Source organism: Chroicocephalus ridibundus, chromosome 2 (assembly GCF_963924245.1).
Source record: "Chroicocephalus ridibundus chromosome 2, bChrRid1.1, whole genome shotgun sequence".
NCBI classification, from domain to species: domain Eukaryota; kingdom Metazoa; phylum Chordata; class Aves; order Charadriiformes; family Laridae; genus Chroicocephalus; species Chroicocephalus ridibundus.
The window spans coordinates 118,131,868-118,145,221 of NC_086285.1; the positions used below are offsets into that span (position 1 = coordinate 118,131,868).

At 37.2% G+C, this 13,354-nt stretch overlaps 1 protein-coding gene across 6 annotated transcripts in view; it reads left to right on the forward strand.

Annotated features, from left to right (window-relative positions):
* Positions 1 to 9,423, forward strand: part of RBBP8 (RB binding protein 8, endonuclease) — a 44,468-nt gene extending 35,045 nt beyond the window's left edge. For 4 of the 6 annotated variants that reach the window (XM_063326698.1, XM_063326699.1, XM_063326701.1 and 1 more), the window contains 3 exons: positions 947 to 1,043; positions 5,999 to 6,140; positions 8,447 to 9,423. In XM_063326698.1, the coding sequence (XP_063182768.1) occupies positions 947 to 1,043; positions 5,999 to 6,140; positions 8,447 to 8,544 (337 nt within the window). In that variant the 3' untranslated portion in view covers positions 8,545 to 9,423. The remainder of the gene's footprint in view (positions 1 to 946; positions 1,044 to 5,998; positions 6,141 to 8,446) is intronic. The other 2 variants (XM_063326703.1, XM_063326697.1) reach the window with 1 other exon arrangement.
* Positions 9,424 to 13,354: the final 3,931 nt, after the last annotated feature.

A 13,354-nucleotide genomic window follows, 5' to 3' on the forward strand; every position in this document is an offset into this window, starting at 1 on the left:
TTTAGTTTGTTCTGTATAGGCATTTTAAGGCTCTTTATATCCTCCCGATAGGGAACTTGTTCTTCCATAAAATATACGTTTGTGTGTAACGTACTAGCAGATAAAGATGCACAGGTAAAAGATCTAGTGAATTACGTAAAAGCCTTAGATAAAAGCTGGGTAGGGGAAAAGAACCAAACACATTGAGATGCCTGTCTATCACATTTACTGAAGAGAAGGAATTGCCTCTTCAGCTTTCTGTAATTTTTTTTGGAATGCTGTATTTTGTAATCCATGTTGTTTTTTACAGGCACGTGGTCATGCATGAGTTCGTGAGCCAAAAGCCTATGAGTTGCTTGTACAAATAAAACCTTTCCTTCTCTGGCATTTTTGCCCCTTCCTCTAGGCAATAAATGAGTAATGTTTAACTGTGCCTCTTAGTGCTTCCTCTATTGCCTTTCTGTATAATCAACATTGGTAGTCTGAATCTTCATTTCATAATGATATCAACCCCTTCAGTTAAATAGTTGTTACCTTATTTTTTACCCCAGCATATGTTTTCTTTGTAGAGGAAAACTTGTTTAGTGTTCTGTGAGCAGATGAGTTGAATCTGTTAGTTCTTGTACGGAACCCCAACATACGTTCCTTTTGCAGAAAACAATGCAAGCACAACTGTGCCGCAGGCAAAATAAGTATTCTACAGAAGATCTATATTTGAATCATTTTGATCTAGTAATTACTTTCACACTATGAAAAGCCATAATGAGGAGATGCACATCTCTGGTTATGTGAAAGATCATATTACATTTAAAAAATCCTGAAATGTAGTATAATTGGGTTTTGTAGGCATTTTCTGGTATTTCTTCTTTTCTTGAGACTCTCCTTCATTGTGTTCTAAAAACTGAAAATTTCTAGACATGTAGGAGAAATGAATGTGCTATCGTGTGAAAACATTTTTGTTTTTCAGAAAGAATACTGTGTTAGATTTTCCTCATATTGAGGTTATTCGAAAAAAAGAAGAAAGAAGAAAATTGCCTGGCCATACTTGTAAGGAATGTGAAATAGTAAGTAGTGCTTTAAAATTTGGTCAGTTTTCCATTCTTCTAGCTCTGCTAGTGTCTAAGTGCTAAAGTGCTGTTGAAATTATGAATCTAGTTGCATCACCATCAGTACCTACAGCAGCAGATAAGTAAATGTTTACCAAAGCTGTTTTACCAAGGTCTGGGTTGGTTGGTTTGCTTTTAACTGTAGTAACTGCACATAACTTAGAAAGTATTAACTTCTTGTGTGTATCAGTTTGAGGATAGATTTTTTTTTTTTTTTAATGAAAAATACATTAGCTAGTCAAAGAATGATTACAAGTTTCTAAACTTAGCTCAAAAGCTCTACTGACATTTACAGCTACTGGAATAAGTAAGTTCTATGTCTTGGTGTACCTATATATAGATATATCTCAATTTGGGGGTTTTTTTAACTTGTTTTATGGCATGTCTGTGTCTTCAGATAATTGCACCAGCATAGGTGCGAATGCATATATATATGTGCAAATGCATGCAAAAATGTTTACATTAGCAGATTAAAAAATATGAAATTTTAGAACATACTTTTTTCCTCCTTTTCAAATTACTAAACTGCTTTCAGATACTTGGTATGGAGATAAAGTATTGAATTAATTACATGTGTAATAAGGACATACTTCATTTGGTCATTAATAGACTTTCAGGCTGGAGTTAATTAGGTGATGATCTTATACATTATGACTTGCCAGAAGTGTGGATTAATGACTGAATAATGAGGGATTCTCTGGAATCTTTTCACTTAATTTCCACACCTATATAGAACCAATATTTTTCATAGATTCCCCTGCTATTCACTCTGTAGTTGTCACATTTACTTAGCTGAAGAAATTTATTAGAGTATATTTTTAATGAAAAACAAAGTCCTGAAAAAACAGCTTTGGTAAAACTCATTAAATACAAATAGTTAAGTTTTACAGTCAACTATAAATACCATTTTCAAAAATAAGTTTGATTTAAAGAATTTGAAAGAAAACAAGATGTTGAGGAAAAAAAAAGAGAAGAAAAAAACCCAAACAACAAAACCCCAAGCTTTCAGTCTATTTCTTGGCCAAGAGACATGTGTTAAATGTTTTCATTTCCTGTCTCTGTAAGTTACAGATCTTCTCCTCTCAGCAAATCCAGTTCTTGTTACTTTCTGGCAAATTAGAGTGGTAACCGCTGTTTGGAAACATTTACAGCTCCAATTTTACAATAGTAGGTTTCTACATTAAACTTCAGAACAGTTTGTGTTTTTCTTGTTTTTTGGCATTTTTTTTTAAGTCTACATCATTCAAGATGAACGTCTTGGAATGTGTGGAATGCCTGGCAGTGTCATTGCACCATAATAAAATTAGCTTTGAATTAAATGCCTATGGAAAAAGGGAGTATTGGACAAAGCATAAATGATGCTTTAAAAAAGTCTTGGCTTACTTATCAGTCATAAGGGCTTGAAAAGTCTCCAAAGTCTGAGGAAATACTTAAGGAGGGGGTAGAAATCAGTAAATTGTTTCTGGCCATGTGCTGCATGCAGTATGAGAGTAGGGAAAATTATCTGTCATTTTGAGAAGATGTGAGAGGTTTAATTTCTGCACATGCCTTAGCAGACTGATGTCAAAGTCCTTTATAAGTCCTTATCTTAAAACTTTGTGGAGGCATCTCATTCACTTTACAGTGTAGAGCATTTGATAAGAGGTTTTGGTTTGGTTTGTTATGACTTTGCGATGCGATCAAAGAAAGATTGTATGCAGGAGTTAATGTTTGTTAGTGTGGTTACTAAGCCTTGCCACACTTCAGATAAGGAGAATCAGTCAGATGGCTTTATATATGTTTAGATTACAGAAATTATTCTGTAAGTAACTTAGTGCTAAACTAACGAGAGGAGTATTTTAAAGGTTTGTTCTCTTTTTGAGACTGCAAATTGTAGAGTTCTGTAAACAATTCTTTTACAGTGAAGATACTGCAGGATGAGATTTTGCATATCTTTTCGCACGTGGAAAAGCCTAGCTTGAATGTTTTGTGTGAGTTGAAAATCCTGTGGATAGCGAGATCAATCTAGAAAACAGCTGAGAGTTCTTTTTGCTGTTTAGCAGACATATGTTTAACTTTCTCATTCTTTGTCAACGCTGATAGATTTCTAAACAAGCCAAACTAACAAAAAGTTACTAATTTCTTTTCAATACATACTTAGCTTGATTATTGATAGGTCTCTTTATTTTCTGTTCCTAGAGAGCTGTCCTGCATTTTTCATTGTTTGATCCATAAATATTCCTCACCAATCATAAACATTTTCATTCCAAAAATAAATTCAGCACTGCAAACTTTCAGTAGACTGACTTCTAAAATTCCAGGCTATTTAAAGGACAAACATAAGGTGCACTGCTGATTATCTGTAAATAAGACTCAGCTATTAATCTATTTGATTTACACAAATACTGTAGAATTCTTATAATTAATTTTGTTGATTTAACACCATGTCATTTCTTAAATTTTATCAGCGAAAATTGATGCATACTAGATGATAATTACCTGTTTCTTTTCTTTCATTAGTCTCTAGACCTTTAACTGAGTGACACAGACATTTTTCTAGCGGGGTCTTTGAAGTCTAGCTGCATGAGTGACCCTACGCTATCTGACTCAGTCCCCAACCTACCAATATCCACTTAAGCTCTGGTCTTGGCGTAGGCCTTTTCCTGTTTAAGGGAACATTGTATGAGACAGTGGCAAACATTTTTAAACTGTGTTCGAATTCGGTGATTGAAAGGGGTTTTGCTATCAAGAGTGTGGGAGTATCCTGGGCTTATACATGGTATGTTTTGATGAACTTTTCACTAGGGGCTTATAACCATTCCTGAATGTTATCTTTGGAACTGGCAGTTTATTCTGTCCTGTGTACCAGGACTCTGTAGTAGACAGACCAGTAATCTGAAATTTCGGGTACAACCTGCTAACAACCTGGATCTCTGTTCTTGACCAGGAGACCCACATGTTGCTAGGTCAGATTCCTGTACAAATAAGGGCTTTGAGAGCAGAACATGTTCTGGTGTCACACTTTGTACAATGGCAAGAAGTCTGAATTGATTTGGGGGTGGAGAAAATATACTTCAGTTTCAGGCACAGTTGCGTTTTTCACAGTCTACAGAATCACAAAATGAAACAAGCCTACTTTTCCTAGTTCGTGAAGTTTTGTCGCTGACATTTTCAGAGCTGTGATTACTCTTTTCTATACAGTCATCAATATTTAATTTTCATGGGTTTTTTTTGGAGGAGGATTTTTATGCCCATTTTATACTTTGTCTGCCATCTACTAGGAGAAAAAAAGTTATTAGTGTACTTCATGATTCCAAATACATAGGTTTTCTGAAATCCTACCAGTAGATGGAGACAGGAAGTAATCTCTATTGACAGTGGTATTCTGTTCCTTTCCTTATTTTGCCCAGTCTAGATCACTTTCCAGCTGATTGAATGAGGTTTTATACTTTAGTTTACCTTTTTGAATTATAACACTGTAACTTCAGTGGAATTGTTCTACCGCTTTTATGAGGGTCAGGTTTCTTGTGCAATCCAGCTGGTGACTGTTGGCTTGCCACTTGAATCAAACAGTGTGTTTGTTTTGGAAATATTTTGGTACTCTATGATATCTAAGTGCCAGATTGGTATTTTTAGGAGATGCCAACTAGAATCACAAACTAAAGTGGTAGAAAACTACTTGAAAAATACTATCTTTCTATGATGCTACTCAGGGGAACACCCAGCAAAAAAGTTTGGAGAGTATATAGTTGTTGCAGCCCCCAGTACAGCTGACAGGGATGAAAGAGTAGCTAGCCAATTTACTATATACTCTAGAGAATGCCCAGCTGGCAGGTATTTTCTGGAGTCCCAGTATCAGTCAGCTAAGTAAACTATCTCTTTATTTACTCCTAATTTGAGGGTGTAAGAAGAATCTAAGTATCATTTTTGCAGAGCAACAACTTGGCCAGTCTGCAATAATGTAGCTAGAGAATGACTAACAACACAAAGGCTGATTAAGAGACGTGCAAGAATACTCATCCCTTAGACAAAGGAGAAACCAGTCTATGCTGGATCAGTAGTTTAATGGGAGGATGAATGTTTAACTGAGACCAGCTACTGTGGGCGATAATACCAAAAAAGGGAGGAAATAAACAGGTGAAGTAAGGGGTTTAGGAGGGGTGGTGATGGGGAGAAGTAAACAGAGGCGGGACAAAGGGAAGTAGTTTTAGGTGAATCGGGTAGGCTGTAAACCCTGGAGTACCTAGCCAGTGGGGAAACAGGGGAGGGAAATTTTGGCTGGGAACAGGAAATAAAAAGAAGTTATTTTGGGACCTCAGGTGTGCCTACCTGCTAGGACACCTGTTCTTGCAAGAATGTCTAAACAAAATGTGCTTCGTATCGATCACTGCCTGAGCCGTTGTTATTGGATAAGGAGCATTTCTAACAAGGGTAATAAAGTAGGAAGTATTTTGACTTAAGTTTGCTGTTACTACTGTAAATTTAGACACTGGAAATAATTCTGCAGCATGGATTTTTTTTTTTGGTGCGTTTTCACTTTTCTATTTCATTTGTAAAAGTGAGCTGAAACTTAGTATATTAGAAAATTCCCATCAATTTCAACACCTGGGCTACTTAGCTTTGCAAAATCAGTCAGTAAAACAACATAAGTAATTGTACACATGCCTAAACCTTGTACCTATGGTATGTTAAAAGATATAAAACTAAGAAACTCGCCACCATACTGTTATACTTAATCTGTAAATTCAGTGAGCTTTTAGGATAATGGCCAAGTATTTGTCATTTGGATAACAAATCTCTACTCTTGTCTATCCCCACGATTATTTTTAGATAACTGTTAATAAACAGCGATTGACAATATCATTGTGTAAAGCAGTTGCTCTATATGTATGAATTTGTTAACTTGGAATTTTGCTTTCTCCCCTAACACTCAGTATTATGCAGACATTCCAGAAGAAGAGAGAGAAAAGAAACTAGCTGCCTGTTCAAGACACAGATTTCGTTACATTCCTCCAAATACTCCAGAAAATTTCTGGGAGGTTGGATTTCCTTCCACTCAAACTTGTGTGGAAAGAGGTTTGTGCAAAAAAGGCTTACAAAGCATTTTTAAAGCTGTTTGTTTTGGTGTTTTTTTTCTAGAATGGTTCCCTGAAATTATCTCTAGTTCATAAAGCAGCGTTTCTCACCCAGTCTTGTTGAGGTCTGATTACTTATCAGCAGCCATTATTTGGAATATAAGGAAACGTTCTTAGAGCCTAGATAGAGAAGGCAAACAAAATTGGGATCTTCGTACAACTTAAAACCCTGTGTGTCTTTGAACCAAAGCAAGACTTGGGTCAGCATTTTCAAAGGCGAAGGCTGAGAGATTGTACTTACTGAGGAGAGACAGGCAGCACTGTTGATGTCCTTTGCATCTTTAGAGCTCCAGAATACCACATTATATTGGAAATGTGGAAGGTAGGGTGTAATTAAATAGTTTAATATGCATACCCTGCTTGTTAGTGACACAAAAGTTGTTTTGGTTTCATTTGTTTTTCTTTTTATTCCTCTTCACACAGAGGATTGTTCTTTCCTAAATAATTCTTCTAACTCCCAGAGCTTGGTATAAAAATGAGTTTTTACTAATAATGTTAAAACATGATGAGTTTGTAGTGTACTGTATGTACATTTCTTCAGAAGTGGTGAAGCTCTGAGGTTAGGAGCCGTGTATGAACTCTCTTTGAGTTACTTATGTCTTTATTTGTGTATATGTTGTTAGCTGTGAAGCATTAATCTTCACTTTTTTTTTAATCTGTTCTCCTAACAGTTTCAGGTCAGGCATAGGAAAATGTAGCCGGATGTATATGTGTTCTTGTGTGATAGTGTTGCAGTATCATCCTTAATATTCCAGAACAGGGAACCTTGATTTCTAGGGAATAACATAACTTTTGTACTGCCGATTATAATGCCTAACCAAGATATACTGAGTCGAGTTCATTTAAATTTAAAGCTGTATTTCCAAGAAATATGTATATTTCAAACATGGTGTTCATAACTTTAAGCCTCCCCCTATTGTGGGGGACAAGCGTCAAATTTGCTTTTGAAGCCCTATTCAAGTTCCCCCTTCTTAAATATCCACTGCAAAGGCTTAAACTGGTCATAGGATTTGCAGGCTGTTAAGCTTCCTTGGGCTTGGTTAGGCTTCAAGAAAATAGTTCTTTTTTTTTTTTAATCAATTTGTTTCTGGTATAACATAAGGGAAAGTGAATCCCTCAGTCCAGCTAGCCGGTGAGTAGTCTCTTTCCTCTCTTGTGTATCCACTTAGACAAGACTTGTCTGAGGCTAATCCATTCCTCCTTTACCTTAAGTAATGATAGAGATTGTCTGTTATTACCCATTTGGAATCTGTTTGCAACCTGGTCAAAATTAGCTTCTTGGCTATCTCCTTGTTCTGCTAGAGTAAGAGCTGTTCAGTTGTTAATGGTCCTCGACCTCTCAGAGGCAGACTTTAGATCAGCCCTTTCGTGGTAAAAAGCCGTATTATACAAGAGTGCAGCAAGAAAACCAAATCACCAGAGAGTTCCCATGATGAGCAATTGCAGCTGTCACTCAGAAGTACTAGGGTATTTTCTACTTCTTATTGGTGTCTTGAACCATTGTGGTCTGTGTTGTTTTTTATAAATTCTGAGTTGGATAGACAACATTTTCCAACTATGAAGTAGGAATCTGCTACTCTCACTTCAGTGATGTTAGTGCTGATAAACAGTAATCGTTTGACAAAAGCCAGGTGCTGTAACTGATTTGCATAAAATGTCTGCTTACTGTCAGTGTTAGCTAAGTTGAGCATGTTACAGAAATTTTCTATACTCCTCTCTTGTCGGAGAGCTTTCAAGGTGTGTTTTGATCCACAGGTTCATGTTTGGCTTTTTCCAAATGGAGAAGTCTTTAATAAATAAGAATACCCTCAAAACAGAGGGACGTACTGTTTAGACACACGAAGTACACATGCCTGAAGTTTCCTGTGTATGACTAGGAGTTAAATTTATTTTTTTTAAAAGTGATTTTTATTAGTCAACTGGATTTGTAGTATTTGCATACTTTGTTACTCTTACGTAAAATCTTCTGTAGGAAAGACAGTGAAAAGTGCAATTTTGTTTTGAATAGATGACATTCTCTTCTTCAGTATAATCTATCTGCATTGCATTACTATTAGAAGACAGCCGAGTGTTTTCATTAATGATATTGTACCGTGGGATCTCTAACTTTTTGTCAAGTGACAACCAGTTGCCATAAAAGGAAAAAATGAACAAGTTATTTTTTGAGGGAAAACAAAAAATGAAACTAAAGTTATGCGTGTTTTTATATTGTATTTCTTACCTCAGATTTGTTAATCTTCTTTTAAGGATATATTAAAGAGGATCTTGCTCCCTGTCAACGTCCAAAAAGAAGGCAGCCTTATGCTGTAATGTTTTCTCCAAAAGGCAAAGAGCAGAAGACATAAAGGATGGGGAAATAAGGCACACCACCTTGAAGAGTATCTTTCCTGTTCTTAGATATTTATAGTTAATATAAACTTGAAATAAAGAACTGTGTTTTCCACAATGATAGGTAAATCATTTCATTAAATATGTAAATTTTATAAAATTCATTTGAAAATCTGATGTACCAGGAAACAAAACTATTTAATGTATGTTTGTTTCATATTGTGTTAATACATTTTGTATTAATTTTTGCACCTGTCAGACAATGAGTCTCACTTTTTTTTTCTTTGAAGTCAACAGCTAAAATTCCAGCAAATCCTGTCTAACTTTGCCTCAGTGAGTAACTGCTTTGAAGTCACTGAAATCAATTGTTCTTGCAAGGTCTAAATGCCTGTCAATGGGAACAGAAATGCAGATTTTGTAGGGTGCTTTTATTTTGCACTGGATTTTTTTATATAGCCTTTCTCTTTTGGCAATAATGGTTGTATCTACTTGTAATAAAGCTGTATTAAATATGAAAGGTATCTACTGCTAATAGTTCGGAGGTATAAAAACTGTGTAGTCTAAATGCCTGTGTTAAATTTTTCTGTTAAATGTATAGCACCACGTTTTCTTCAGTGTTTAAATTAGAATATGCAAAACTTTTTTTCTTAATTTGGATCTGTTTGTATAGCTATGTCTCATTGATAAGCAGATAAGGATTGTTACTTCTAAATTTTGATGACAGCTGTGCACAGAGTTCTCCTAGGTCATGACCATCGCTGTCCACTAGGTTATGAAGGATTCTCCAGGGGTACTTTAAATTAGGGTTTTTTTTTATAGCAGAGGATACAATTTCATACTTGCATTTGGAGAGTAAAAGCATACAGTATCACAGAGGCAGGGTGATGCTTTTACTTAGGTAGGCAGGCCAAAGATCACTGTAGGATACTTAAGAATAAAATAGCAGTCTAGGATAGAATAAAATGTTCAAATAGTATACAATCAGAGTTAGGCTCAAGCAGTGAGAATTCTCTTTAAAAAGAGATGATAAAGCAAGCAACGATTTAAATGCCTCAAACCAAAATAAAAGAATAGAAAGTAGAGATGCTTTTATTTTATATGTATATTTACAAAAAAATCTGTACTTTCTGTTGTTGTATTTTATATACGTGTGTGCGTATATATAGTGTGTGTGCATGTGTGAAGATAGGTATTTAAAAACGTGGTGGATAGGACCATTTAATTCCAGGTGTAGTGTTACAGGAGTGGCAGTAGGCTCTGCTGGTACAGAGGTTGGTTAAATTATTCACCGTGTGAGTAGAACTAGAATATAGAACAGAAGGAGGGAATTTGCAAAGCGGAAGGTAAGATTCCAGTTGAAAAGGAGATACAGAGGAAGGGGTGTGATAGATCCCAATAAAGTCATGAAGTGTGGAAATGGTAAGTAGGAGGTGTTGCTCACGAAGGTTTAGTTACAAGCAGAAAGGAGCATCTTCCTACATAACCCAGTTGAACCTTGGATTATGCTATGGAACTGCTGCAGAATGTTACGGATACAAAAAGTTTGGGCAGGTTAAAAGGAATGTAAGGTGGACAGAAGTCATCAAGGGTGTGTTAAAGATACTACCACTGCCTTTGAAGTTTTTGAAGTCTACATTACAGGAAGCTGGGAGAGTGTCCTAGGGGAAGTATCTGTGTTTCAGTAGTTGTCCCTCGGTCTGGCCATACTTCATGTTTCATACTGCCAAAAGTCCACAGTAAATTTACTAGACAGTCTTACTACCTGAGATGATACCATTTTTCCCTTCAAAAGGTGATGTACCTCACCTTTTGGTCTGCCTCTGCCAACTTAGGGATAGCTTAAGTGTTGTGTCACTAAATATGTGACATGTATCCTGTGTCCACAGATCTACAGTTGTAAATGTGCCATTATTTAGACTCTGCTGTTTGATACTAACTTCTGCTTACTTCAGAGTGCATTAGTGTTTCAACTGAAAAATACAAGAGACAATTTGCAGAGATTTTTGGTACAAAAGACTGAACAATGTACAATTGAATATTTTAGCAATACGTGCTTTTTTTTGAAAGGTGGTTAGTGTCTGTGAGGACAGTACTGCTCCACTAGAGGACAGTAAGGAACTGCTTTTATATGTAAAACAACATAAGAACTACCCTTTTTTCCTCTTTAGTTAGCTGATTTTTTAAGTCTTCAGTTGCCTTTAAAAATTTAGATCTCTTGCCCAGCTGTTCTAATGCCAGGAGAAAATATTTCACTATTGAGAACTAAATTTCATCTTGACAAGTAAGAGATCAATTAAAAAAAATAAATAAATATAAACAAGAATAGAAACAGAACAGCCAAGAAAGTCTGAGGAAGAGAAATTCCTAAAGAAATAACAAGGCTAAGCAACTTTTGTGTAACAAAAAAAAAGATGGAAATTATGAATTTCAGAAATTCAGTTACAGATTTCTATTTGCAGCAATTCCTAATTGCAATTTCTAATTATGGCGTACCTATATTTTTATCAAACTCTTGCAATAATGTATTTTTTTCCCGGAGAAAATGGAAGGAGAAAGAGAGCCAGTCAAACCCAGCAACGAAAGTCTGCTAAAAAAATAACCTGAAAGACTGTTACATTCAGTGTTGGCATTGGCCATCTTTGTACTGCCATGTACAACGCATGGCAGCACGCTGTGATTGCGGCCAGCTGTGCTGGCAGGGGAGGGGTCTCTGTTCTTTGAGCTGTTTTTCTCCACATCTGTAAGCCGTGAAGAAGAAAAGGAATTTCAGATGAAAGCCGTAAGCGCCAGTGAGTTAGTGTCTTTGGAGGAGATTAGGAGGAGACTAAAATCAATGTTTATGAGCCAAGTATTTGTATACTTTCTTATTATGAAGCCACTACTTGCAAGTTGAGAGTGGGGGGGGAAATTTCTTCAAGTGTGTTCAGGTGTGAGCATCCAACTGGGAATCTTTGAATAGCGGTGCCTGTTGGGTCATACCTCCGCCATCTGGCGCTCCTGCCAGGACAGTCACAGCTATCTTCTAGTTTCCTTTCCCTGGCTGTGGCAGTGTCTTGGGACTCAGATGTGTCTGCATGCTGCCTCTTCTCATTTTATGAAATAAGGGGAAACTTAGGGTAATTAATGTTGGGATTTGTGCATCTTTTAATGAATATGTAGATATATGATGCTACCACATTAGCCACGACTAGGAGAATTTGACAGCTTCATGTTCGCATGGCAGCCTGTTTATAAGATTCTGTCATAGTAGCAACCCCCAAAGAGAGTAGTATCTACAAGCCCATCCATTTGACATCATCAAAAACAACCCCACCGGAAAGGGTGGAAGTGGTTTCTGAAAGTCAGCTTTTCCTAACTCGCATCCAAGGTAAGGCTCAGGAGTTCCAGCAGAGCTTCCTCTGGAGTACCGGGCCACGGAGTCACTCACAGTGATCCCTAGCATATATTCAAGTTTGTGATGTGAAGACACGGGCATGGGACCAGTGACAGTACAGCCTTCAAGTCAGTGGCTTAATGTCATTCCCAAAAACATAAAGATGGCGAGTTGATGGCTTTAGCACATCCAGAGCGCTATCTGTCCAACCCGCAAACAGATCTCGGCCTGAAAAGCAAGCCTTTGATCATAAACCGTTTCTTGGGCTGCTTGGAGCACGGAAGTCAGACAGACTGTTGTTAAAACGTTCACAGGCAGCTGCGTTCCCTGCGCTGCCTGCAAGGCCAGCTTGGTCATTAGTTGCTTTTAATTAGTTGTGCTTTTGAACTTTGCCTTTCTCACGCAGAAAGGATGAATGGCTTGTCCCTAATGAAGCAGGAGGAAGACGATGTCTGCCTGCTGATTAATGGAAACTCCTGTCAAAAAAAAAAAAAACAAACCAAAAAAAAACCAACACAAGAGAACACAATTATAGGCAGGGGAAGAGCAGAGGAAGAAGAGGAGGTAGAGGAAGAGAGTGGTGAGGTGCTAGTTGTTGATACATTATGGGGTATATCAGTGGACTCTTTAGACATAACCAACATGAAAATCAGCCTGGCCTTGTTGACCCTGATCCTCAAAGAAAGGGCTTTGCTGTATTTAAATTTAGTTGTGGAAAATTTGGAAGAAAGAAGTAACAATACCTTCGCTTGTGTGTGTTAGTGCAGAAAGACTGCTCGGTCCGAACACATTCACTCTTTGCTTTGTTCCTGCACAGAGTAAGCATAAAATTTCCAGGAGCAGTCTGTGTATACAAGTATGAACAGCTACCAGGGGAGGGAGCAAGACAGTGCAGAAATAAGCCCAAAGTTTGACTCAATAGAAGATGGACCAAGCTTGCTTCATGCCCACGTAGAACAGTTTTACTGGATAAAAACTGAAATGGAAAGCATTTTCCTCAGAATTCCTGTTGCTTCTTTAGTCCATGCTTTGCATGCGGTCTTGGAGGACAATTGGCATTCCTGTCTGTCAGCACATGGACAAATGATGTGCTGTAGACGATATAAACAATGTTGTCATCCGTGAATTATTTTACAGGTTGCAAAGTGGTGGGTCAGCACAGGTTGGGTTGCTGTGTCTTAGAACAAGGACGTGCTATAAAAATACACAATGAGTTTTGACCATCAAGTTTGAAATTATGAGCGGTGCAAATACAGATAAATCTCTTCGCCCCTTGATGGTCACGTTAATATGAGATTTTTTCCTGGATTACAGTTGTGTCTTCTGTCTCCCACTCTTTTTAATCTGCTTCACCTCTTTAGAATGCTTTAAGGATACACGTGGGGCTAGTTAGATATTTGGCATCCTGGGCGCTGCACTTGAGGTGCAGGCACCGTCACAGCAGAGCCACATGG